Source organism: Hibiscus syriacus, unplaced genomic scaffold (genome assembly GCF_006381635.1).
Source record: "Hibiscus syriacus cultivar Baekdansim isolate YM2019G1 unplaced genomic scaffold, ASM638163v2 tig00111834_pilon, whole genome shotgun sequence".
NCBI classification, from domain to species: Eukaryota; Viridiplantae; Streptophyta; class Magnoliopsida; order Malvales; family Malvaceae; genus Hibiscus; species Hibiscus syriacus.
The window spans coordinates 1,779,900-1,803,258 of record NW_024063192.1 but is presented as its reverse complement, the minus strand read 5'-3'; the positions used below and the strand labels follow the sequence as shown (position 1 = coordinate 1,803,258).

The window sequence follows — 23,359 nt, the reverse complement described above, 5'->3', positions numbered from 1 at the left end:
AAAGTTTTTTTTCCTAACAATTAGAAATTTGAAGAAAAAATAAATAAAAAGAAAGGGTACGAGGAGGGAAGGAAAAGTTTGTCCAATAAGCTCAACACAACTGCTCCTAGCGTCGGTAGTTATTGTCTAAATCAAAGCGAACATCACCCATTGAAAACGTACCATAAATACGTATTCACATAATTTATCATTTTAATTGGTTGGAAAGTAGGTCCTTGACTTATCATTGGTCCACATGCTTTGCCTTTATTGGTCAACTTGTTCTCTCTCCCACTTCAAAATAAGTTCAAGGATATGTACTCTCCACCAAGCATGTGAGGTGTGAACCTTTTCTATATATATAAAAATAAATAAATGTCAATTACCACTTTGCCCACCATTTCAATTTCAACCAACTTTATTTTAAAGTTAAGTTTAAGGTTACACATATAAGTCATAATTGCTTAAAAATAAGATATTTTAAAAAATAATACTATTTTTATCATTGAGATTTTTAATATTATTGTCCGGTGATCGTGGCCATGATTTTAGTTTAAATATAATTAATTTTAATTTAAATATTTAGAAATATATATATTTGAATATTATATATTAAAGGTTCAATACCGAGTGATTGGAAAATAATTAAATGCCAGTAACTTGCAACGACAACTGTACATTGACAATTCACGAATTTGTTTATCTTTAATATTTGATTTTAATATAACAGCACAAATTTTATAAAGAATATTCGAAAATATATAGTATATTTAAGTTTTATATAATTAACGATGATTATTATTTGAAATGTGTCCATTAATATATGCCCCTCTCCTCGTTCACTTTGCATTTTCCTTTATTGAGAAAAATATCTAACATATTCAAGTTTATATATAATTAAATGATGATTATCTTTTTAAATATTTTATATTTTAAAAAATAAATTTGTTTTATAAAAGGAAAATAATAACAAACTATATACGGTGCTCTATCCCTTTCCTTAGCGTCTCCTTTAACGTTTGGTGGCCATAATAGAAGTAATTGGGGTAAAGCAGTTACATTAAAAATAATATAAATATAAAGATTATTATTATTTTATCTCAAACTAATTTAAAATCTCTATAAAGTCGATGCGTCAAATTTACAAAAACTCGTCTCATTTCAAATTTTCAATTAGTAAATCGCACCACTAGTCAATAAATTTTGTATTCAATATCGATTTCACCATTATATTTTAAAATGCTTTGATTTTAGCATTGAATTTTTGTTTGCATTTTAATTAAAATATTTAATTGTTAAATCATTAGCGACACGATTCTATGATCAATTTTCCCTTGTTTTCCTACGAAAAATCACTAGTATTCAATTATCACTCAGCACATGTCATCATTATGACAAGATCAATATCAAAACATTACATTTATTTCTATTTTTTCTCAATTGATTTCCTACGAAATCTACTCAAGAGCGATTAAAAAAATCTAAAAATTTGATGTTCTAATACTTCAATTCCCTTCAACAATTGTCCAATTAAACTAATTTATATGCATATATATATATATATATATATATATTTATTTATTTATTGAATGAATATTTCTCACCATTTAAATATTTGGACAAACACTAATACTATGTGGGATTGAGCATTACTAACACTTGTTTCCAATATAATGTGATTATTCAGGAAACAATTAACAATCATGCACCTTAAAACAACTGAATCATCAACCAATTGCATTAGTATTATACGATTAAATATGTCATAATTAAAAGTCAATCTACAATCAATCGCGATTATTGCAATTTAAGCAAAACATTAAAAAATAATATCACTATTTAAGGCTCAATCCCACATAGTATTGGGAACAAGTGTTGGTAATGCTCAATCCCACATAGTATTGTAAACACTATTGGAAATGGTATTTAAGGCTTGACTTTCCACTTCCTTGTTGAGTGATAGAGAACAAGGGAGACTCTCGTGCGTCGCCGCCGCCGCCTTCTCGTCTCGTCTCGTCTCGGGTCTGGTCGTGGTCGTGGTAATACGTGTCTTCGACACGTCCGCGCGAATACTATCTTTTTAGAGAAAATTCTTAAGAAACAAATGCAATACCACCAGTCGTTACGATTTTGGACTAAGCAACGCGAACTTCGACTATCGCAACGAATTTGGAATAAATCACAACGCGAACTTCGACTATCGCAATGCGAATATGTAAATCGCAATGCGATAGTCGAAGTTCGCGTTGCGATAGTCGAATTTGGAAAATCGCAACGCGAACTTCGACTATCGCAATGCGAATATGTAAATCGCAATGCGATAGTCGAAGTTCGCGTTGCGATAGTCCAAGTTCGCATTGCGATAGTCGAAGTTCGCGTTGCGATTTTCCAAATTCGACTATCGCAACGCGAACTTCGACTATCGCATTGCGATTTACATATTCGCATTGCGATAGTCCAAGTTCGCATTGCGATAGTCCAAGTTCGCATTGCGATAGTCGAAGTTCGCGTTGCGAATCTGGAAACTGATTTGCGATACCGAAGATCGCGTTGCGAATTATCGATCGCAGTGCGATTTAGTTGGTCATTTTGGCAAATCCAAAAAAAAGTTGATTAAAATCGTATATTATAATGCATTTTTTGTCAATGAGATTATTTTCTCTAAATAAAAATCCTAAATTTGATGAGAAAGATGGTAATATAAAAAAAAATCTTTTAACGTCTACGCCAATACCAAAGTGCACATCATCCTAGTGTTATTTAATAGCTAAATGTCTTAATTGAAATGTAATAACTTATAATGTTAAAATTGAAACGTCTTAAAGTTCAATGCTAAAATACGTACCTAATATAAAGTATAATGACTAATAGTGTAGGTTACCCTTGAAGAAAATAAAAGAAAAAAAGAGAGAAAGGGTGGTGTCAAAATTTAATAGTTAATAGCAAATACAGAGAGGGAGGGGCATATGCATTGCCCACCATTAACGCTTGTCTCTCAATCCACACCTTTTCTTCCCACAACCCTCAGCAAAGCTACACCTTGTTGTTGTTGGTGTTGGTAAGTGGAGGTTTCCAGAGAGAGAGAGAGAGTAAGTGAAAAAGAAGAAGAAGAAAATGATCCAAGTTATTCACAGATAAAGAGAGAAAGGTAGAGATATTGTTGGGTATTTTCCCTTTTTTCCCCAGATGCACTTTCAATGGGGAAATATGAGGACCAAAATCTGCAACAGCAAAGGGAGCAGGGTCTTGAATCAAGGAACAATGAAGGGCATTCGGGATTCTTGTGTGGAAGATGTTGGATGGTCTTGTCGAGTCTTTCAAGTGAGTTCAGTTTCAGATGTGTTTTTGTTTCGTTCCTCAGCTTGTCGGTTTTGCTGCCTGGGATTTTCTGGATCCTTCCTATGCGATCTTCGAACTCTGGGTTTGATGCTAAGCTAGCTATTAAGCTCAGTGGTAAGACTTCTTTCAAATTTAGCTTCTCATATTTTATGCGTGGTTAGGGCTTAATTCATGGTTTTTATGATGTTTCTAGCTAATGGGTATGTTGATTTTTCATTGTATTTTTGGGGTTTAATTTAGATCCTCTATTATTGAGAGGTATTGGGTATTTTCCTGATTGATGTCTGATTTACCTTTTAATTATGTTGATTCTCTGATGGCTCCTGTTATAAATTGATACATGATAATATTTAATTTACCCTTCTGGTACTTGTGAATGACTTTTAGATTCAAAATTTATTTTAAACATGGAATTCTGTTGTTGTAGAATATGATGTTTGGTTTGTTTTTCTTTCATATGTTCCTGATGTTCTATGTGAGAAAATTGTAGTTTTTTGACTTGTTTTAATGGATGTTATCGGCAAAAGTCCCAGAGGGGGATGGATTTATTTAACCTTCTAGTAGAATTTCTGTGAGTGCATGTTCTTTTTTTTATGACTATATGGAACTGCATTTTCTATTTTAGTACAATTTATTTTTATGATAAGATGTGGTTCGAATCAAAATAGTGTCTTAGGAAGTGATTGTTTTTCTATATTTATAGTATTTCTCCTTTTAGCAAAAGAAGCAAACACTTAATGGTTTGTTTCAATGGTTTCCTCTCCTTTCTTTCTTGTAAATGAAAATGTGAAATTTGTGAGACAAGTGCTATTTTTTATTGTTTTCCATACCTTAAATTGATGACCGATTGATCACATAGAAACTGGTGATTTGATGTCGTGCCATTTAATCGTTTCTTTATTGAATCCAACGGTCTTCCTTGACTCGTTATTTCTTTCTTGATTAGAAAGCAGTATGTGCCTTTTTGCTTCCATTGTATTTCCATCACAGTGAATGACCTTTTCAGTTCAGTGATAGGTTTCCGTAAATGATTTTCCTTGTTTCTTGCTTATATATTCGTTTATTCTTTACAGCCCCGGTCCATGCACGTTTTACTCTTCAGAAACCAGTTTCAGAGCTTGTTCAACATATTGAAAAGATGGAGTATGATATCTATGAAGAATTAGCCGTTCCGGATACCAAGGTTATACTCTCAACTTCTTCCATTGCATTACACATAATTACTTCTATATTATGTGAAAACTTGATCTAAAGCTACTCTTTTTCAACAGGTGGCTATCCTATCCATGCATCAGTCAGATGTATCTAACTCTACTAATGTGGTGTTTGGTGTTCTTTCCAATTCGATAAGAGTCCATAAGTCCAGTAGCCCTTAGCGTGCTGAGATCATCTTTAATTGAGCTGTTTCTTCGGCAATCCAATCTAACTTTGACGTCTTCAATTTTCGGGCAGCCTTCTGACTTTGAGATTGTGAAGTTTCGTGGTGGCATCACTGTGATCCCTGTTCAATCTGCTTCCATATTTCAGATAACCCAGTTTCTGTTTAATTTTACTTTGTATAACTCAATGTCTGAAATAGAGGACAAGTGCATCGAGTTGAAGGATCAACTTAAGTATGGACTACGCCTGAGGTCTTATGAGGTATAATATCACTCTCGAGCAATTCTGACACATGACAATTTCATCAATGCTTTGTTTTTGGGCATCATAACCCTAGTTTAGGAAATTAAGACCATGAAGTTCCATCATTGCGATGAAACATAAATTCTGGGTTGTGGAGAGAGGGAAGAGGAAGATTTTTTGTCATAAGGTTTTGTACCCTTTGATGACCTAATGTTCGAGTCCTATTTGTTTGTTTGTTATAATTATTTTTATTTGTTCGTTGCAGAACTTGTTTGTGCAATTAACAAACAAAAATGGCTCCACTATGTCGTCACCAGTTATAGTTCAGGCTTCGGTGATGTCAGATAATTATGGTAACCTTCTGCCTCAGAGATTAAAGCAGTTGGCTCAAATCATCACGCACTATCCTGCAAGGAATCTTGGTCTCAATAACTCGGTGTTTGGTAAAGTTAAAAGCATTAGCTTATCATCTTGTTTGAAGGGTACACTTCATGCTATTCCTCCCACTCCTTCTCCGGCTTTGGCTCTAGGGCCATCGATTTCACCGAATCCTAATTCTGCACCAAGTCGCCCTCCAGCATTGGCACCAAATGTTGCTGCTTCTCCATCTGCCTGTAGTCCCCTGCATTCACCGGGTCATAGAAGCGATCTCAACCCTTCTCTTCCTCCAATTTCTCCTGCATCTTCTATTGCATCAATTCACTCCCCTCCCCCTTGTCCGTATTCTCGTCCTGCAGTTCCACCAAGCCATCCCTTAAGATCTCATTCCCACTTAATTCCTAAGCACCCACCAGTAATGAGTCCCCAGTCACAGTTGTCCCCGAGTCTACCACCAAGTCCTTCAGTTTCTTATGGATCCCGGGCCGGCCAAGGTATGGAGCGAACAAAAGGCCCAGTTTCTGCACCGCTTGCTAAGTCTCCATCAGCACAATCTCCGTCATGTAAGCATCTATGCTAAGTGAACTATGCGATTCTGCTTATGTTCTTTTTCCATTTTATAATAAGATTCATCCTGTTCGCATCTATCTATAGCTTGTTAATGGTGGTTTCAACCGTGGAAATGCCAGTTGGACATGCATTTGTTTTTGATTATCAATCCAATTATAGCTAATTGTAATGATTGTTTTTTGTGATCATTGTCCTGCAGCTGTAGGGTACGTGTTTTCCCTTCGGAATTCTGTTTGTTAGGAGTTTTGGGAGTCTTGATCTTTCTTCTCCTTTTATGATCGAATTGATTAATTGTGCCATACCAACCGAAGTTCCAATACATACGAAAGTCCATGGCAGGTGATGTTTATTTTCCAATTTGATATGGCAAGGACGGTAGAACCACCTGTGAATAACCCAAGAAGCATCGAAGTTTTTCCTTTTCCTTTAGTCAATGCAATTGATCTATACGCAAACGAGATGGAAACATGACTGCTGTCAAAGCCGGAAAGTTTGGCAGGCCACTCATCTGACTTCGCTTACAGTATCATCACACACAAAAACGTGGGACGTTTTTCCCAAAGGGAATAACTCCTAGAGGTGGTTTGACCACTTGAGAAGCCGGTATACCTCGTTCGTTTCAAGAACCATCTACCATATTGATTCAAGTGGAAAGATATGCTGTTACATTTGAGCAACTATAATGTAGGGTAAAGGCGAAATGTAAAAGCTAGTGTTTTATAATAATGAAGGATATATGAAAATAAGAGTATGTACTTGTATGAATATGGCATGTTGATTAGATTCTTCTAATGAATGGGGAGGAACAAGTTAATGAACCTAGAATGGTTGAAGTACAATCCGGTCCATTGAGGTTTACATTATTCTGCCAGATAAGTTAAAAGGACCGTGCTTGTCCCGAGAATATTCTCCGACCACTGTGGCCTTAGCTTCATATTTCCAGGCAGGTCCAAGATGACAGGATATTGCTTCTACACCAAGCAAGCAAAAGACAGCACAGAACCAGCCTAGATAAACCAATAATCAATTATCAACCCACGGTTTCCATAAATCCCATGGAAAAGAAACAATTATGAATGCAAGTCGTTCTTCACGAATCGTATCTACCCAATCTTACCTTAATTAGGTCCCCAAAGCAACAGCATCTCTAGTGTTATCAGTTGTGTTCAGTGTGCATCGGAAAATTCTGTAGACCAGCATCTGTTAGCCTTTGTTTTTAATACAGACATGTGGTTGATAGGACATGAGGAAAACTTATAAGGACATTAACGAGTAACTGAGGGTACTTTGCGGGAGGACCGGAGAAAAAAACCCTACGCGCTGTGACAGATAACTGCTGCTGATAATGATGGTGGCCGTGGGTCCACCTCTTGATGACGTCGATGAGACCTGGTCTACTCCCACCGGAAGTGTGGCCATAACCTCTTTTTTTTTTAGCCAGTGCTTTGTTTTCATTGATTTTTGTTTCTTTTTTAAGATTTAACGAGGAATGTAAGAGTAGGGACTATAAATATTTTACATGAATATAACAAGTATACATACAAAAGCACCCATTTCTATATCGAAACAATGACTAAACCCTAACCCTAGGGCTGAACACTAAGCTCAAAGCAGTAGTAATATTTTCTTCATGTGTAAGTACTGCAGATACATAAGAAGCCATGTAACTTGTAAGAAAATTTGCTGGAAGCAGTAACAAAACATGAAACAACTTAATTTCCAAGAAAACTTATGTTTTTCTTTGCTGAGTTGAACTGGGACATCTTGCAGGACAGATATGTAAAAGAAAAAGAACAGTAACATACCTGGTAAAGCTCCAATAACTTGTCATTTTCTCATCTATGTTTTGCCTTGAAAGTTAGTATAATATAGATTCAAAATATATATATATATACACACATACATATATGCATGCCCGCCTTCGAAAGCGTTGAAAATATTACCATTATTAGCACGCTGGTGATTTTTAGAGTAGACAGAAGCTATAGAATGAACCAAGATGGCCACCAGGAGCTAGCTGTGGGAAAAGCATAGCAGCTGGGTTACAGAATTTCTAGATATATTATATATATGTTAGTAATATACGTATATACGTACATATATATATGTAAACAATAAGCAAGGAGAAGATTAAGCTCTGACAATTGATCCTACCCTCGCGAGAGAGATTACTTGCATTGGTTCTGCTACCGAGAAAATCGAGATATCGGTGCGTCCAGTGAGAGAATGCACGAAGAGGCCCTGAAGAAAGGAACCGAGTTCGCAATCGGGTAAGCCCATTCGCAAGATCGTCGACAACGAAACCGATGTCCCGAAAAAGCATTTCACCGGTTTGATCATCATCGGCGGTGGCAGTGTCGTTATCATCACCGATCTCGTAGCGACAAACGGGACAGGTGTTGTGAATGCTCAACCAAGGTACGATACAATCAGAGTGATACAAATGCTTGCACGGTAGCTCTTTTGCTTCGCCATCGACCTTGAACTCATCCCTGCAAACGGGGCAGTGAGTGACGTTTATCAGATGGTTTTCCGTGATTTTCACCACCGGCAACGCTTCGATGGCTGAAGCAGCCGCTGGTGGCGGCCCTGGCCTGTCGTTCCCAGTTAAGCCTTCGATGAAACCATCTATCTCGTTGCCTGTATCCTGGGGCGCAACGATAGAACTCGACTGCTCGCGAGGTCGTTCAACGAGAGTGACCATAGGTCTCATCTCGGGTCCTGATTGATCCCAACGAGTTCTTCTATTAGTGCTTTGACGCCTGGTCAAAGGGTCGAGAGCGGCGGCCAGCGTATCGAATAACCTGGTAGTCGTCTCGTAGGGTTCGAGGCCATGATCAGCTTGAAGCCTAGGCCTTGAGACATCCAGCTCGTGACTAAGTTGACGAAAACAATGGGGACAATAAGTTTCAAAAGGGTTTGGATTGGTGAACCTTACGGTTCGTTGGCAATGGAGACACCAGAAATAATGGTAGGTTCTCATCCTACGGACTCCATTAACTATAACACCAGGACGACGATGGCTGCTTAGAGACATGGTTCGGTTGGCTATGAAAATGGATTAATGTGTGTTTTTAGAAATGGTTTTTTCCAGATTATGGAAGAAGAATTCAGAGCTCATTATATACGTGAGAAAGAGAGGAGAGAATATCTTGGAGACATGCAGCAAAGGATTCCTTTTCTCTTTGACATGTTCTGTATTTTCCTGGATTTGTGTTCTTCACTTTCCCCAGTTTTTCTGTCTTACTTGTAGGAAAAGCAAAGGATGAATTGATAATTGATGTTAACTCGTTGTATAGTTTTTGTTTGTAGAGAGTTAACTTGAATCAATGGTTTTTAATTTCCTTTTCTAAGGTTATTTTCTGTTTGAGGTATCGTTGTAATGAATTGCAAAATTTTACTTATTTAAATGCTAAAATATTTATAAATTAAAGTTTAGAAATACATTGTATTAACATGTAATATGTATAATGATATAATTTTGAAGTAAATGAATATAAATTCAAATTGTAATTATTATGATGTATTATACATATTGAATAATTTAGGAAATAACAACGAAAATTATATGCATATGATGAATATCAAATATACATAGAAATAATCAACGGGTTAGTTTAATTAGTAACTAATTTAATATCGTTTAAGTAAGGTCTCAGGTTTGAGTTATTGTAAATGTAGAAAATCTCCGTTGTAGACTCACCCACCAAAGTTAGGCGTGCGACCCGGATCGATCAAGATTAACCAAGACGAAGATGTGGAACTGGATTACAATAATATATATTTAATTTAAATTTAGACAAAGATGACGAATATACAATTGAGACATAATACGAACATTGAATTATTTATCTAAATTAAAAAGTACGAAAAAACTATTTAAAATAATTTATTATAAAAGACAACACAAAGATGGATAAAAATAAAGGATTAAATTGTCAAGTCGATCTTAAAATAAATTGGTGGCTGAAAAGAACTCTCACTTTCAGTTTGTATGGCCCAAGAAAATGAGCCCACAACGTGACAACGACACGATCCAAACTCAAAGAGCAGGCTGATTCCACTCGCTAAAATGGCAACCGAGTCAACTCACTTATTTTTCCTCGCCAATCGGATTGGGTTGGGTCAGCCGAACCATCCATCAAAAACCACCCCAAATCCCTTATGCCTCTCTCTCTTTTAGTTTCTCTCTCACTTCGTGGGAGGAAAGTATAAGCAACTTTCTCTCCATCCAAATGCGCGAAAATGTCTCATATAGTCTTCCAAGCATCTCCGCTTCCCAAAACATTGTTATTAAAACAGAGACTGCCGCCCCAGGCTCATCCTTTATCGTGTAGGTTCAAGAAGAATCAAACGGTGAGATGTTCTTCATCTTCTTTAATCGACGGTGTTGATTACTCCGTCGCTACTCTCGAGCGTTGTTTCTCGGCATCTCCGGCTCCGTTGGAGCTCGGCTCTTCGGGTTCGAGTGAGGTGGAGCCGGTTATGAAAGGAGGAAAACACGGTGCGTTTGGTGCGGTTACTTTGGAGAAAGGGAAACTTGACATGACTCAGCGTCTAGCCCTGAGGTTGGCTTTCAATGATGTAGCTTTTGCGTAATGAGTTAATTAAGCTTAATTAGAGCAAGAACTTGCTTAGTATTTAGATATCAAAACTCCGCAAATATTAAAGGCTAGTTTTTTTTATCAAATATGTGGAGAAAAGGGTTGTCTTGAATTTAACTAACGATTTTATATACTTCAGTAAAAAGATTTTCATATGTAGAATGAATTCAGATGGAAAATTTAACTTATTTCTGTTATTTAAGCTGTAAGAAGCTAACAGAGAAACTTTCTGCTTGAAAGTTTTTATCTTCTTGTTAAATTAATGAAATTCGATATGTTATACCTTTCATAACGTGTAATTTCAAAATAGGTTTTTAAATATTAGTTTAGGATCAAAACCCTGCAACACACAATGGTGAAAATGGAATGTGCTTCGGACCTTTTGGTGTTGTTTTTTTGTAAAACTCTTAAACATTTGCAGTGCTAAATTAGGAACACAGTTATTTTTGTTTGAATCTTAAGGTATCCTGCCCACATGTGATCTAGCTCTCATGATTTACATATGAATTTAACTACAGCAGCTGATTTGTTAAAATATCATTTACATAGTTTTTATTGTTTTCAGTATCAGGTTCATTTTTTATTGTAAATCAGATTTTTACCTCTAGGTGTAATTTATTATTTGTTTCCTTGAGAACATTTTCCAAAATTTTGGAACAATCGGCTAATGCATTTGAAATTACAGCTTGCGACTGGGGGAGCGGTGGAGATATTGGAAAGAAAATTAATCGTGGAGGTGGGGATGGAGGTGATGATGATGGAGACGATGATGATTATTTCGATGACTTTGATGATGACGGTGAGGGAGACGAGGGTGGACTCTTTAGAAGGCGGATGTTTCTGGAAGAGGTAAGAGATCAGAGTCTAACAGATTCATTATGCATATTTAACAACTTATTTAGCGAAATGCTTAAGGAATAAATATTCACTTGAATTCTTGGATTTTCCTTCATTTTCTTTCCAGCTTTTTGATCGAAAATTTGTAGATGCTGTATTGAATGAGTGGCAGAAGACAATGATGGAATTGCCTGCTGGCCTCCGACAAGCTTATGAAATGGTTTAGCGTCTTTTCTTGTTGGTGTATCACATGGTCAAGGACTTTTTCTGTTTGGATGCTGACAAAAGCGTTTTGCCTTCAGGGATTGGTCAGTTCAGCACAAATGGTAAAATTCTTAGCAATAAATGCCAGACCAACCACCAGTAGATTTATTTCTCGAACACTCCCAAAAGGAATGTCTCTGGCATTTATTGGCAGGTAATCCTTGATACGCTCATGTTCGCCTCTTGAGGATGTCTCCGGCAATCTGGATGAAATGAATATTAGATTACAGCATATCGTAGAATCTATCATTGATACTTACGTATAAACTTTTTCTGTTTTAGGATGCTTGCAGATCCTGCCTTTTTATACAGGCTTCTTTTAGAGGAGGTTGCTACAATTGGTACTTCTGTTTGGTGGGAGGTGAAGAATCGAAAGGATAGGTGATTTTAAATAACATGATGCGATGCATGTTTGCCTTGTTTCCATTTTGGTAAATCAAATTAATAGAGTTGATTTACTTTGTGTACAGGATTAAGCAAGAATGGGATCTTGCTCTAATGAATGTTCTCACAGTGGCAGCTCTTGTAGTTTGGTCTCTTGCTCCATGTTGTTCTTATGGAAACACCTTCCGGTTTGACTTGCAAAACACGTTGCAGAAGCTTCCAAACAATATATTTGAACGGAGTTACCCACTTAGAGAATTTGACTTGCAAAAGAGAATCCATTCTCTTTTCTACAAGGCAGCAGAGTTGACTGTTGTTGGATTAGCTGCTGGAGCAGTGCAAGGCTCTCTATCAAATTTTCTAGCTGGTAAAAAGAAGGAAAAGTAAGTAGATTTCACTGATCTTCAGTTATCTTTTTGTTCCATTTATTTGGAAAGGAGAACCCTTTCTTCTTGTTAGTAGGCTTATTTTACTTGTGCATTAATGGTGGCATTTTTTTAACTGTTGGCAGGTTATCTGTGAGTACCAATGCACTCGGTTATGGTGCATTCCTTGGACTCTATGCAAACCTTAGATAACAGCTTTTATGTGGATTTGATCAAGCAGTTTTCAACCATTTTGATGTCATTGGTGTAGCGTTGTTCTTCAGCACAGCTTTAAGGTCTCTTTCTCTCTCTCACACACATCCGCCTTCCATATCCCTTTCTTTGTTTCTCTTGTTTTTGTTGTGCCAAATACTTCTGACAATTTGCTCAGTGGTTCCTTCTTTCTGTTGATGACGTACATGGAGTTTGTGGTATTTTTTTTGTCTCACCTAACCGTCCTGTGCAGGGTTTTGAATGTTCAATTAGGGGAGAGATCAAGGATGGTTTGGCTAGGTGTTGAGGTGGATACGCTCATTCATTCAGATGACCTCTTGAAAGCTTACAACAGACCTTCTGAGGATGGCGCTAGGTCATCTTCTAAATGGTTTATATCCAAGAACGCCGTCGTTTCCGGCCTTGGACTTCTTGGCATCAGGCAAGGAAATGCAGTTCCGTTGCCAATGGAGAAACTGGAGCTCCAAAGGCCCGGAGAAAGAGGATTGTCCGGAAGAAGGTAACTGCAGGCTCTACATAGTTGGCTGGCATGGCTGTCCAATTTTGCTGCTTGATGAATCACATAAAGTGTAGCTTGTAGATGATTTTGGGGGGAAGAGTTCTCGACTGTTCGTATTAGTTTTAGATTGAATGTTAAATATTTGGTCATATTTAATGAAGTGCTACACTCCAAGTTGAGAGCCCTTAATGAATTGCAAGGGATATTATTTTTTGGTAGATCCTTGTTTACTGAGATGAACCACAATAGAGGATTGTGTGGCCATTTCATACCTTACTTTCTTCAGCTTCTCCTTTCAGGGTTTCTTTACACGAAACGTGCTTTCTTCGGAAAATAGCTTCTTCAACGAAATATCATTAGCAGTGGTTATCAATTTAATGTTGAACATATACACTGTTAAACTCAAAATTGAATTTTAAATTAAGGTTTTAACTCGAACTGAAAAAACAAGAACATTTGTAGTACGATGTCGAAATACAATTGCATAGAAAATTGACAATCCTTGGGATTCGAACCCAAAACGCAACCAACTTAATTAGCTCTTATCACAAACAAATACCTCTTAGAAAGTGAGAGAAGGAAAAGTAAAAGAAATATCGAAGATTGTAAGACAAGAAAGTGCCAAAAACTACATTATACGGTAGAGACAAGGTATCGATTAGTTGAGGAAGTAAGCAAAGTCAGTCTTTTGGGATTCTGCCGGCAAGCGCTTGTAGATTCACCAACTCCCTCACGTATTCTCCCCCCCCCCCCCCCCCCATTTGAGCAAGTTATGCTCATTTAAAACCAACCAACATTAGCCTTACATGGCTGTCTCCAAGTGCCTCTTGCTTGCAGCTTTACTCTACTATGGCATTGCCTCATCATCCCATTTTATTTTTCTGCATTTTCATCATCTTTGCATCAGGTAACTTTACCGTTTTAGTTGTATCTGTTTTTTTTACAAGTTTTTGTGCTAAATTGTAAATGTAATCACTTTGCATTTATATTTGATGATAAGGTGCAACAAAGCATGCGAATGCGAAAAATTTTACTCTCGTGAATCAGTGCAAAGACACGATATGGCCAGCGATAATCACAGACGGAAGCAACTTCCATGGCGAAGGATTTACGTTGAAACCAGGAGAAACCGCCTTCTACGATGCCCCGAACGGTTGGAGTGGTCGTATATGGGGTCGAACAGGTTGCAGTTTCGATAAAAACGGAAATGGAACATGCCAGACAGGCAACTGTGGCACTTCTGTTAATTGTACAAGCTCCGGTAGTCTCCCTGTTACCATTGCTGAATTCACACTTGGCGATATCGATTACTACGATGTTAGCCTCGTGGATGGCTTTAATTTGCCTATCGTGATTAAGCCTGGTGGTGGTAAAGGAAACTGCAGCATAGCTGGGTGTGACGGAGACTTGAGGCAAAATTGTTCATCGGATCTCGTTTTTAAGAAAGAAGGGAAGGTTGCCGGTTGCAGAAGTGCCTGCGATGCCTTCAATACTGATGAATATTGTTGCCGTGGGGCGTACAAAGATCCAGTTGCTTGTTTGCCTTCGAATTATTCCAAGAGTTTCAAACAAGTTTGCCCTGCAGCATCTAGCTATGCTTATGATGACCGTATTAGTATCATAACTTGCTCTGCATCAGATTACATGTTGGCATTTTGTGCAACAAGGTAAAGTAATATCATAGTTTCAAATGTATATGTATGTATGTATGTATGTATGTATAGTATAGCATTGAGAAATGGGTATTTGCTGGTTTCAGGAACAATACAATATGCAGCTTTCAGGATGAGAAGCTTGTTTGCAGTGTTACATCAGAGGGCTTTAAAGCATTCTCTCAAACATGGAGGATTGTGATGCTGGCATTGCCGTTCGCTTCCATTTTACAAATTTTCTTTTAGATGATTCCGGTCAAAGTTGTTTTGATTTGTATCATTTTGAAATCTAAATTCATGTTATGCTGTTTATTTCTGTGTGTAATGAGAAGAATCGTCGTGGTAGATAAAAACACAAAGTGTATATCTGTAATACCCCAAATATCGGGTCAGTGACTGAAATGTAAGGATTTAAAATTTATGGTTTGACTTGAATAATTTGAAAAATTTAAGAACTGATTTTGAAATTTATGTCTAAGACTTATTATCAAAGATGGAAGAATAGAATGACAAAGAGATCTTCTAGCATGAATGAATTTAAAATTCATTTCTTAAGGCTATATAACATGTGATAAAAAAAGGAAGAAGTAAAAAAGAAAAATCTGGAAGCTCTTCTTCTTCTCTTCCACCGTAAAACTCTCTTGTCAAGATGAGTTCTTTTAAAGTTTGTTAATCCTTTCATTTTGGTTTTGAAGCCTTGAGTGGTATAGAAACTTAAGGAAAGCTTTAGGATAAAAAGAAACTAAGAGTTGGTGAATTAAGAATGTATTAATAAAATGAGTTTTTAAGTGATGATGAAATTTGGTTAGTAATTGAATTCTAAAAGCATATTTGACTTGTCAATGGTGTGAATAAGAAATTTGAAGTCTTAGAAATGATTGAGAACATGTTTGAATATTTGGAATGATTTTTAGTTTTAAGTGTTCCGTAAAGAATTTGGAAGTTAAAAGGTAATTAATAGATATAAGTTAGTTGTGATAAATATTAGTAAGTTTAAGGGTTTGATTGGAGCTAAAAGTATAAGATTTAGGTGAAGTGTGGGTAAAATTCGAAGTGAAAGATGTACAATCTAGGGAAGGGTATCGGTACTGGAAGAACAATACCGATACTATAAGGTTAAATTGAAATAAATAGTATGAATCGGATGAACAATATCGATACTGATTAAAGTAGTATCTATACTGATGTGGAGGTATGGATACCAGGAGTAAGGTATCGGTACTGTAATTGAAAATGGAATTTCCAGAATGCCAAAATGGTATCGATACTAAAGTGGGTATCGGTACTATAGAAGAAAAATATCAATACTGTGGGTAGATTACCAATACTATTCAGTCTAAAATGTTAAATGAAGGGTTTTATTCTGATTATGTAAGTACTAATTGGTTATTCGTTAATGGAAATTCAATATTGATATTGGACTTTTCTATATGTAGATTTGGATCAAAAGCGTATCGGATAAATTGACATAGTAAGAGATTGAACAAAAAGAAAAAAGATTTCGTTTAGGATTTACGTGAGGCAAAAGTGAGTGTATTTTATTTATGCTTTCAAAATATGGAATGAGGAATATTTGCGATGAGTCAACCTCGGCTGATTTGGAAAGAAATTATTTTCAAATTGTTTATTATATATATTTTACCTTGTTTTGTTAAATAGTTTCTTTGAATGAGTTTGGTTGTGAATTACCCAAACTATTTTATATGCTAAGTTCTTTTTATCACATATGAAATATTTTAATTATATTGATTATGTGAATGATTTCTATCGAGAAAAATAAATGATTTTGAGTTAAGCCAATATATGATTATATGATACATATGAATATGTTCTATGTGAGAATGTTATAAGTGAAAATATCCTACGTGAAAATACCTATGTGAATATGTGACTAAAAGATACATAAATAATAAATGTGAAATAATTATATGGAATAAGCCCAAAGTATATTTTATGACAATTAGAGGTATAGTTGGCATGCCAAGAGTCAGGGTTCTACGCGGTCCTTCGGGACAAATTTCTACGCGGTCCTTCGGGACAAATCTATGTGGCACTTCAATGCATATTCTACGTGGCACTTCGGTGTAAATCATATGAGCAGTGGTGACTGCAATTAGTGCACAACCTCAATGTACTCACATATCTTGAGTTCTCAATGATATACTTTGGGCTAATAAGACAAATTGATATAATTTGACTAATGTGTAATAGTATACAATGTTTTTCATGAAGAGTCTATTGGTTTTTATATGAAATGAGTTCAAGGAAATATATAAGCAAGTGTCAAATGGATAAAAGTTAATTAATGTTTAATAGTAGATGTTATAAATTATGTAGGGTATGAAGTTTTTGTAAATAATATTTCTTTTGGAAATATTTAAATAAATGATTTATTGTTTTATTATATTCATTATACCTCACTAAGTAATAGACTTAGCGTGTGATTATTTTCACACGTAGGTTCAAAGAGATTCGAGGAGTAAGTCGAATAAACAAGCGCATGACATCATACCTGTGAAGATTATCAGATCAGTGAAATTTGAATTGTATGTTTTTGTTTTGGAAATTTTGGTTGGCATATATCATAAATGTTTAAATAATATATGCTCTGATATGTATTTTAACTAAGTTTATTAAATTTGTTTTCATTGTCAAGTTTTAATCGCATTTTACAAGAGTCAAAGTTTTGAAAATTAAATTTGACACCTCGGATTTGTATCCGGATCATGTACGGGTTGAGGGTGTTACAATCTCTATGTTCGAATTTCAATGTCTGCAACTCTTTCTATGCTTATGCTTATGAGCATAAAAGAACTGATTTTTTTCACTATAGAACTACAAAGTGTATATGGATGTCAAAAAACTACGTCTCCAATCCCTCTGCATTGTTTCTGATTGCATTTTTACCAGTTTGGCTTTTTTGGTTCACTGATTTGGACTCCTTGTCTTCAAACGGTAATACAATTACGGGGGCTGCCGGCACCGTAACCCAACGCTCTTTCAAGAAGTTTAGGAATCTCTTGACCATTTCCCTCCTGAATTCGAGCTCTCGGGTGAAGAGATCGCATAGAACAAACGCAAGTACGTACTTGAAAGGTATGATGAGAAGAATGGTTGCGGACATTAAAAACACTAGAGCAACCTCGGTTGTTATCTGCAAAAAAATGTTAAATGAATATAATTGATTCCAAATTTGCCAAAGCAGTATAGAGTCACAATGTTCTTGTTGCGTTCGCATTCGTGAATCATGGCATCGTACCTGAGGCTGACCGGCAAGGAGGATCGTGCGTAATTTCAGGAGAGTAACGTTCAGATTCTGGAGAAAATACTCCACGTCGCGGATGCCATCTTTTACTGCTATGATCTTTTGAATAGTATTTGAAGGTGGCTGATCACGTATAGTGACTTTCCCGAAAGATCTACCAAGACGACCTTGCTCCTTGAGGCCTTTAAGGGTTAGCATGCAGGCTGCTAAGACAATCAAAGCCACCGGAAAAACATATGGAAGCAGGTTTCTAGGGCATAAATGTTCAACAAATCAGCATATCAGTGCTCATATGGAGTGATAAGAGGGAAAATAACAACAAAGGTTGCTAACAAATAAGACCGTCGCCTTCTATCACAAGATAAAGCTCGTAACCCCACTCTTTAACCATGAGCTAAAGCTCGAAAGTAAAGAACAAATTTCTAAATGTAGAGACCGAAATGTAGACCACGAACCTGAAAATAATTGTATAAACAAATGCAAGGAAAGAGACAGTCAAGTGTGGCTCCTCCCAGCGTCTAAGCTTGTCAAAATTCCGAGCAGTGATTGTAAAAGGAAGAAGAAGTTCCTGTGTAAAGAGAAGCATCAGTTCAACCGATTGTCGTATAGGTTATACGTATAAAATAAACAGGACATGCTGAAACAAGAACAAACGCATGATAAGAAGCCAAAAAAAACATAGTAAATAGATGCGAACCTTGAAAAGGTCGATATTACTGGGTATCCCTTCAAGTTTCGCTGCATCGATGGTGGCTTGAGTTTTTTCCACTGCCTGGTATTTTTGTTTACAGATCCCTGCTGCCCTTTCAATGAGAGACTTATCAGCCACAACAAGATTTTTATTTAGCACTACTGCTGGTCTACTTGAAGAATGCTTCCAAAAACTAATGGAAGCACTAGAAACCCAAGATGGAGATCTCATCCACTTCCGCAGGTAAACACTTCCGTCGATGTCAAATACATGATCGCTGATATCTAATGCTGATTCAGAAGGGATTGTTCCTTCAGCTCGTTGATACCCCGCATCCGTAGCTTTTACAACTAATGGTCCACCCCAATAGTTTACGGCTAGAGTTTGGAACACGAGATCACCATGGGGTGCATTTTGCAAAAACGATAACTGAACAAGTTTGATTGGATCATCCAACAACTTTCGCATGAACTGGAGTGCTTGAAGTCTAGCAATGCCATTAACGGCACCAGTCGTAGCCTTTTGCTTCCCTTTTTGAGAACCGAATACTTGGGACAGTGATCGGTCATTATCATCCGGTCCATACTCACTAAGAAACTTGTGTAGAGTTATAATTTCACTGATAGATGCGTGCCAAACATCTCGCCTCAATTCACCTCCCAAGTCGACAAACTCCAACACCCATGTTTGCGTTCTGAATACAAGTTCAAAAATAATTATTTATTCAAGAGGAATTCCAACGGGGAAAAAATGGACCTTCAACTACATGGCTAAGTCAGCAACAAAACACTGGAGAAGCTCACCCCGGACCCGATGAAACAGCTACTCCAGAGTCAAAAAGCCCTGAGTTGAAAGGCCCGACTTTTACTTTCTTAACATCCAATCCCGGACCTGTAAGATCAAGTCTTATTGGATCGTTTTGACCTTTAAATTTAACAGCCTGCAACAACATAAAAGTCATCAATCTCCCATGCAATTATTTTGATTGTTCTAAGTTCCCTCGCAAACTCGTTAAAAATTTTCGAACTTTTCAACTCATTTGCTTAGTGTTCTAGAAATGAGTCTGCATTTACCAGTCAACTCATGAACTAATGAAAAGGTATCATGGGCTACAACATAAAGTTGATAGACAAGTTATTATCGAGAAAATGTACCTCGAAGTACAGGGCTTTATCGGTTAGAGTAAGTTTCCCAGGCCATGCCATGTTATTCTCCCATTTTAGAACAGGTCGTTTCCTGCTAGAGCCGACGCACAAGATTCTTTCATCTGAAAGCTGAGGATATTCATGGATTTGATACGATCTCCTTCCTTCATGCACTCTACACTAGAACTAGCAGGAATCAAGCTTAGCACTACGGCAATAACAAATGAAAGTAACACGTTAAAAAGGGTGCAACAACCTGTGTTCAATACCATTGTACTTCTACTGTCAAGGCTCCGGTAATAAAACAAAAAAAATAAAACGAAAGGAAAGGAAATATGAAGGAGAATAAAACTTAGATATATTTAATATTTTTAGCATGGTGAGGTTGAGCAATTAGTGATTGTTTATTTTACTGTCAAGTAACCGACGTTGAAGTTTAATTAAATTAGCAACAATAGCATGAAATCAGAAGCTTACTTGAGAAGTTCATTGATATAAGTTAACCACACTCTTAATGAGATGCCCGGTTCATCACAGGCAAGAGCTTTGAAAAGGTTATGTACTGTAGGGTGATCAGCCACACCCGAAATTGCAGGAGCGATTCGAGTAAAAGCTTCTTCTCCCACTAGCTTTCCCTTCAATAACACCAAGAAAAATATTGATTTTAAAACTCCCACTCTTGAATGGTAATTATTCCATAATGCTTTAAATGTTAATAAAAGAAAAGGACCTTAACAGAAGATTTCGTGAGTGCATAAGCATGCGAATTGTTTTTATCACTGTAAGGATTCTCCCAAGCAAGCATTGTGATGAACATTAATCTCTGGAATGCATGTTCCTGTAAAAATATCAATAATACACATGAAAACAGTAAGAGACGCAGAAAGCGAGTCAGTAATAATAAAAATGGACATAAAGCATTCGGATAATAATAGTTCTACAGACCTTGAGGCAGGGATGCAGATCAGAGGCATCCCTTGACAAGAACCTAAAGCAGCAATACTCCACTAAGTTACGAGCATCATCATACTCGGGTTTCGGAATGAGAGCTTTGAATATCTTCTGCATTCTTTTGCCACTCAATCCATTCATCCTGTAAACTCAACTTCCAATAGTCATTATCACAATCCAAACTAAACATTGTCCTAAGTTAATCAAATAAAACATTCTTGGAACATGTATACTTGGGCAACAAAACACACAATTCGCATAATTCTTGATAATTTCACCTGCTAAACTGCTCAATAGACACAATAGCAGCTAATGAAAGATTTCCATTAGGCATACTACTAGGAATGATTCCTTCTGCCATGAAGATGTCTTCAATGTCTTGAGTGCCAGCTTCATTTCCAGTATCAGGTTTTCCGGTTCCACTTTGAGCGGTTTTTACAAGTGGCAAAGTTACCTCACTCAAAAAATGTTGGGTCTTTGACAGCCATGAATTCATTCTTTCTTGCAAAGTCTCTGTCAAAAGACCAAAAACGTAAGTGCAAGCATAGAACTCAGAATTAAGTTGGAAAAAACCAACAAATTTACACTTATGAATCATAAAGAGATTAGAAGGTGAATAATTTCATACTGGGGTCAATGTCATTGAGCTTCCATCTATCCCTCTGAGCTCCCACAAGTTTGAACCTTAGCTTGTGCTTTGAAGCAGATCTTGTTGACAAATACCCAAACTTGGAAATGTTTTCATTGCTGTTTATCAGATAATTCAACCCAAAATCCGATGCTTTTAACTGAGTAACCGGCAAACTTAAAACCATCTTTTTCTACAACTTTTTCCTTTCAAGATTGAAGAGCTGAATCCATGATTTGAGTTGAAAACAAGTTTTCTTGGTAACTGATTTCCAAAGATTCAAGCTTTTGTTTTAGCCAGTGTTCAAAGATTCAAGCTTCGAGACAGGTTTCTATCAAAAGATGTTGGAAATCAAAGAAGAAGAAGAAGAAGAAGAGAAGCGTGAGGGGCTGGCTTTCTTTTTAGTGCTAGAAACTTCAAACTTGGATGATTGCTTCAACATTTGCTAGCTGACACGAAACCAGACCGAACCCAACACTCAAATTTGTCTTTTAAGTTGGAACAAACTACCACCACGTATATTAGCTTTAAGCATCTCGTTTAACTTGTGATCAATGTTTTTTTCCTCGAAATATTTGTCATTTTTTCCTCATATAGCTAACCACGATAGACGTTATCCAAACTCAATACACATTAGATCTGGTTCACCAATCGCCTGTCTTAAATCCCTATTTCCTTGTTATTTTTGTCTTATTGTCCCTTGTCTGTAACCTGCGAGTTATAATCATTCTACCAACGAGAAATTTGTTGACACGAAATAAAACCCAACCCAACCCAACAACTAAAATTGTCTTTGAAGTTGGAACAAACCACCACACCTTTGTGTGTTTTTAACTTTCGTTTAATATATTTTCCTCAAAATTTGTAGTGTTGGTAATTCTACCTAACATGTTGAACACAAGTTTACTCGTAGATATTCGAATAATGAGTCGCCATGGGCAATCAATAAATCCGTGGAGCATTGAAGAAAATGAAGGCGATCGTAGCAATAAAATTGGCTGATCCTAATAGAGATAAGGTCGGTCTTATAAGTTTTAGCTCTTTGTCTCGACTCGACTAATCGAATATGATGGCTGGAGGCCCAAAAGCACAAAGCTCCTCTTGCGCATTTCATCAAGCACTTTCGGGCCTCTCGTAAACTCTACCTTTCAATTCATTTTAGTGAACAAAAACCCAATAGCACCATAACAGAGCCCATGCCGGGAACTCCACCTCTTATACTTTGTCACGTCCCTCCATCATTACAACTGTTTTGAACTAACCCTCTTAGGGATGGTAAACGGACGGGTCAGGTGCGGATACCCTCTTCTCCATCTTCATACCCACTTAATATTTTTCAATCTACCACCAATGATGGGTACAAATTTTCAAATCCACACCTGCTCACGCATGTACATTTTCAAATCTATCTCCACACCCACTACCCACTAGCGACATACCCATCTAAACCCGCCTGACAGCAAACTAATGGGATGTTGGAGTTGGTTCCTAGACAGTTCGTGATGGGTAGCAGCGCATGCTTCAATTTGTCAGAGGAGTAGCTCTACGAATGTTATGGAGACAGATTGTAGGGAGCATGTAGTCGCAGAGCTGAATTGTTGTGTTGCTTTCGATATTAATGCTCATAGTGCGCCTAATATGGGTTTTGAGGGGCTAAAGAACATGGAAACTGCTGCTTTTGATGTTAATGCTTATAGTACGGCTAATTTGTGTTTGGATGGCCAACATGAGCTAAAGAACATGAAAAGTGAAGTGGTTAGTGGGATTATGGGTTTAATCAAAGAGCCGAATATTTCCCTAATTAAAGACTAGATTAAAGACTAAATATCCTTAATATTTGGATAAATTATATGTTATATATTATACAATATTAAAATTTATAAATTAGTCTCTAAAATTACATTTAAATTCATAATGGTCCAAAATTTAATAGATATTTAGCTGGGTGGGC

The 23,359-nt window shown here is 36.7% G+C and overlaps 3 protein-coding genes and 2 pseudogenes across 3 annotated transcripts; 3 read left to right on the top strand and 2 right to left on the bottom strand.

Annotated features, from left to right (window-relative positions):
- The first annotated feature begins 2,916 nt into the window (after positions 1-2,916).
- Positions 2,917-6,707, top strand: LOC120171403 (annotated as a pseudogene).
- A 1,133-nt stretch (positions 6,708-7,840) lies between these two features.
- LOC120171466 (probable E3 ubiquitin-protein ligase RHC1A) lies at positions 7,841-8,973 on the bottom strand. Its single transcript, XM_039179174.1, has 2 exons — positions 8,044-8,973; positions 7,841-7,906 (listed from the first exon to the last, which is right to left on the bottom strand). The coding sequence occupies exons 1-2, from the start codon at positions 8,924-8,926 to the stop codon at positions 7,872-7,874; spliced, it is 918 nt and encodes a 305-aa protein (XP_039035105.1). The 5' UTR covers positions 8,927-8,973; the 3' UTR covers positions 7,841-7,871.
- A 1,004-nt stretch (positions 8,974-9,977) lies between these two features.
- Positions 9,978-13,294, top strand: LOC120171451 (annotated as a pseudogene).
- A 515-nt stretch (positions 13,295-13,809) lies between these two features.
- On the top strand, positions 13,810-15,065 carry LOC120171450 (pathogenesis-related thaumatin-like protein 3.5). The gene is made up of 2 exons (XM_039179157.1): positions 13,810-13,983; positions 14,077-15,065. The coding sequence occupies exons 1-2, from the start codon at positions 13,926-13,928 to the stop codon at positions 14,745-14,747; spliced, it is 729 nt and encodes a 242-aa protein (XP_039035088.1). The 5' UTR covers positions 13,810-13,925; the 3' UTR covers positions 14,748-15,065.
- A 2,405-nt stretch (positions 15,066-17,470) lies between these two features.
- LOC120171449 lies at positions 17,471-21,841 on the bottom strand. The gene is made up of 11 exons (XM_039179156.1): positions 21,409-21,841; positions 21,059-21,293; positions 20,775-20,922; positions 20,560-20,667; positions 20,307-20,464; positions 19,839-20,004; positions 19,488-19,624; positions 18,691-19,378; positions 18,449-18,561; positions 17,988-18,243; positions 17,471-17,882 (listed from the first exon to the last, which is right to left on the bottom strand). The coding sequence occupies exons 1-11, from the start codon at positions 21,593-21,595 to the stop codon at positions 17,592-17,594; spliced, it is 2,487 nt and encodes an 828-aa protein (XP_039035087.1). The 5' UTR covers positions 21,596-21,841; the 3' UTR covers positions 17,471-17,591.
- Positions 21,842-23,359: the final 1,518 nt, after the last annotated feature.

Excerpts from the sequence above, each read along its gene's own strand:
- LOC120171466 (XM_039179174.1), bottom strand. The coding sequence starts at position 8,926 with ATGTCTCTAAGCAGCCATCGTCGTCCTGGTGTTATAGTTAATGGAGTC. Across the intron at positions 7,907-8,043 it reads AAGTAATCTCTCTCGCGAGG|CTAGCTCCTGGTGGCCATCT; the intron begins GTAGGATCAATT and ends CTTTTCCCACAG.
- LOC120171450 (XM_039179157.1), top strand. The coding sequence starts at position 13,926 with ATGGCATTGCCTCATCATCCCATTTTATTTTTCTGCATTTTCATCATC. Across the intron at positions 13,984-14,076 it reads TTTCATCATCTTTGCATCAG|GTGCAACAAAGCATGCGAAT; the intron begins GTAACTTTACCG and ends TTTGATGATAAG.
- LOC120171449 (XM_039179156.1), bottom strand. The coding sequence starts at position 21,595 with ATGGTTTTAAGTTTGCCGGTTACTCAGTTAAAAGCATCGGATTTTGGG. Across the intron at positions 21,294-21,408 it reads GCTCAATGACATTGACCCCA|AGACTTTGCAAGAAAGAATG; the intron begins GTATGAAATTAT and ends GTCTTTTGACAG. Across the intron at positions 18,562-18,690 it reads GTAATATCGACCTTTTCAAG|GAACTTCTTCTTCCTTTTAC; the intron begins GTTCGCATCTAT and ends CTCTTTACACAG.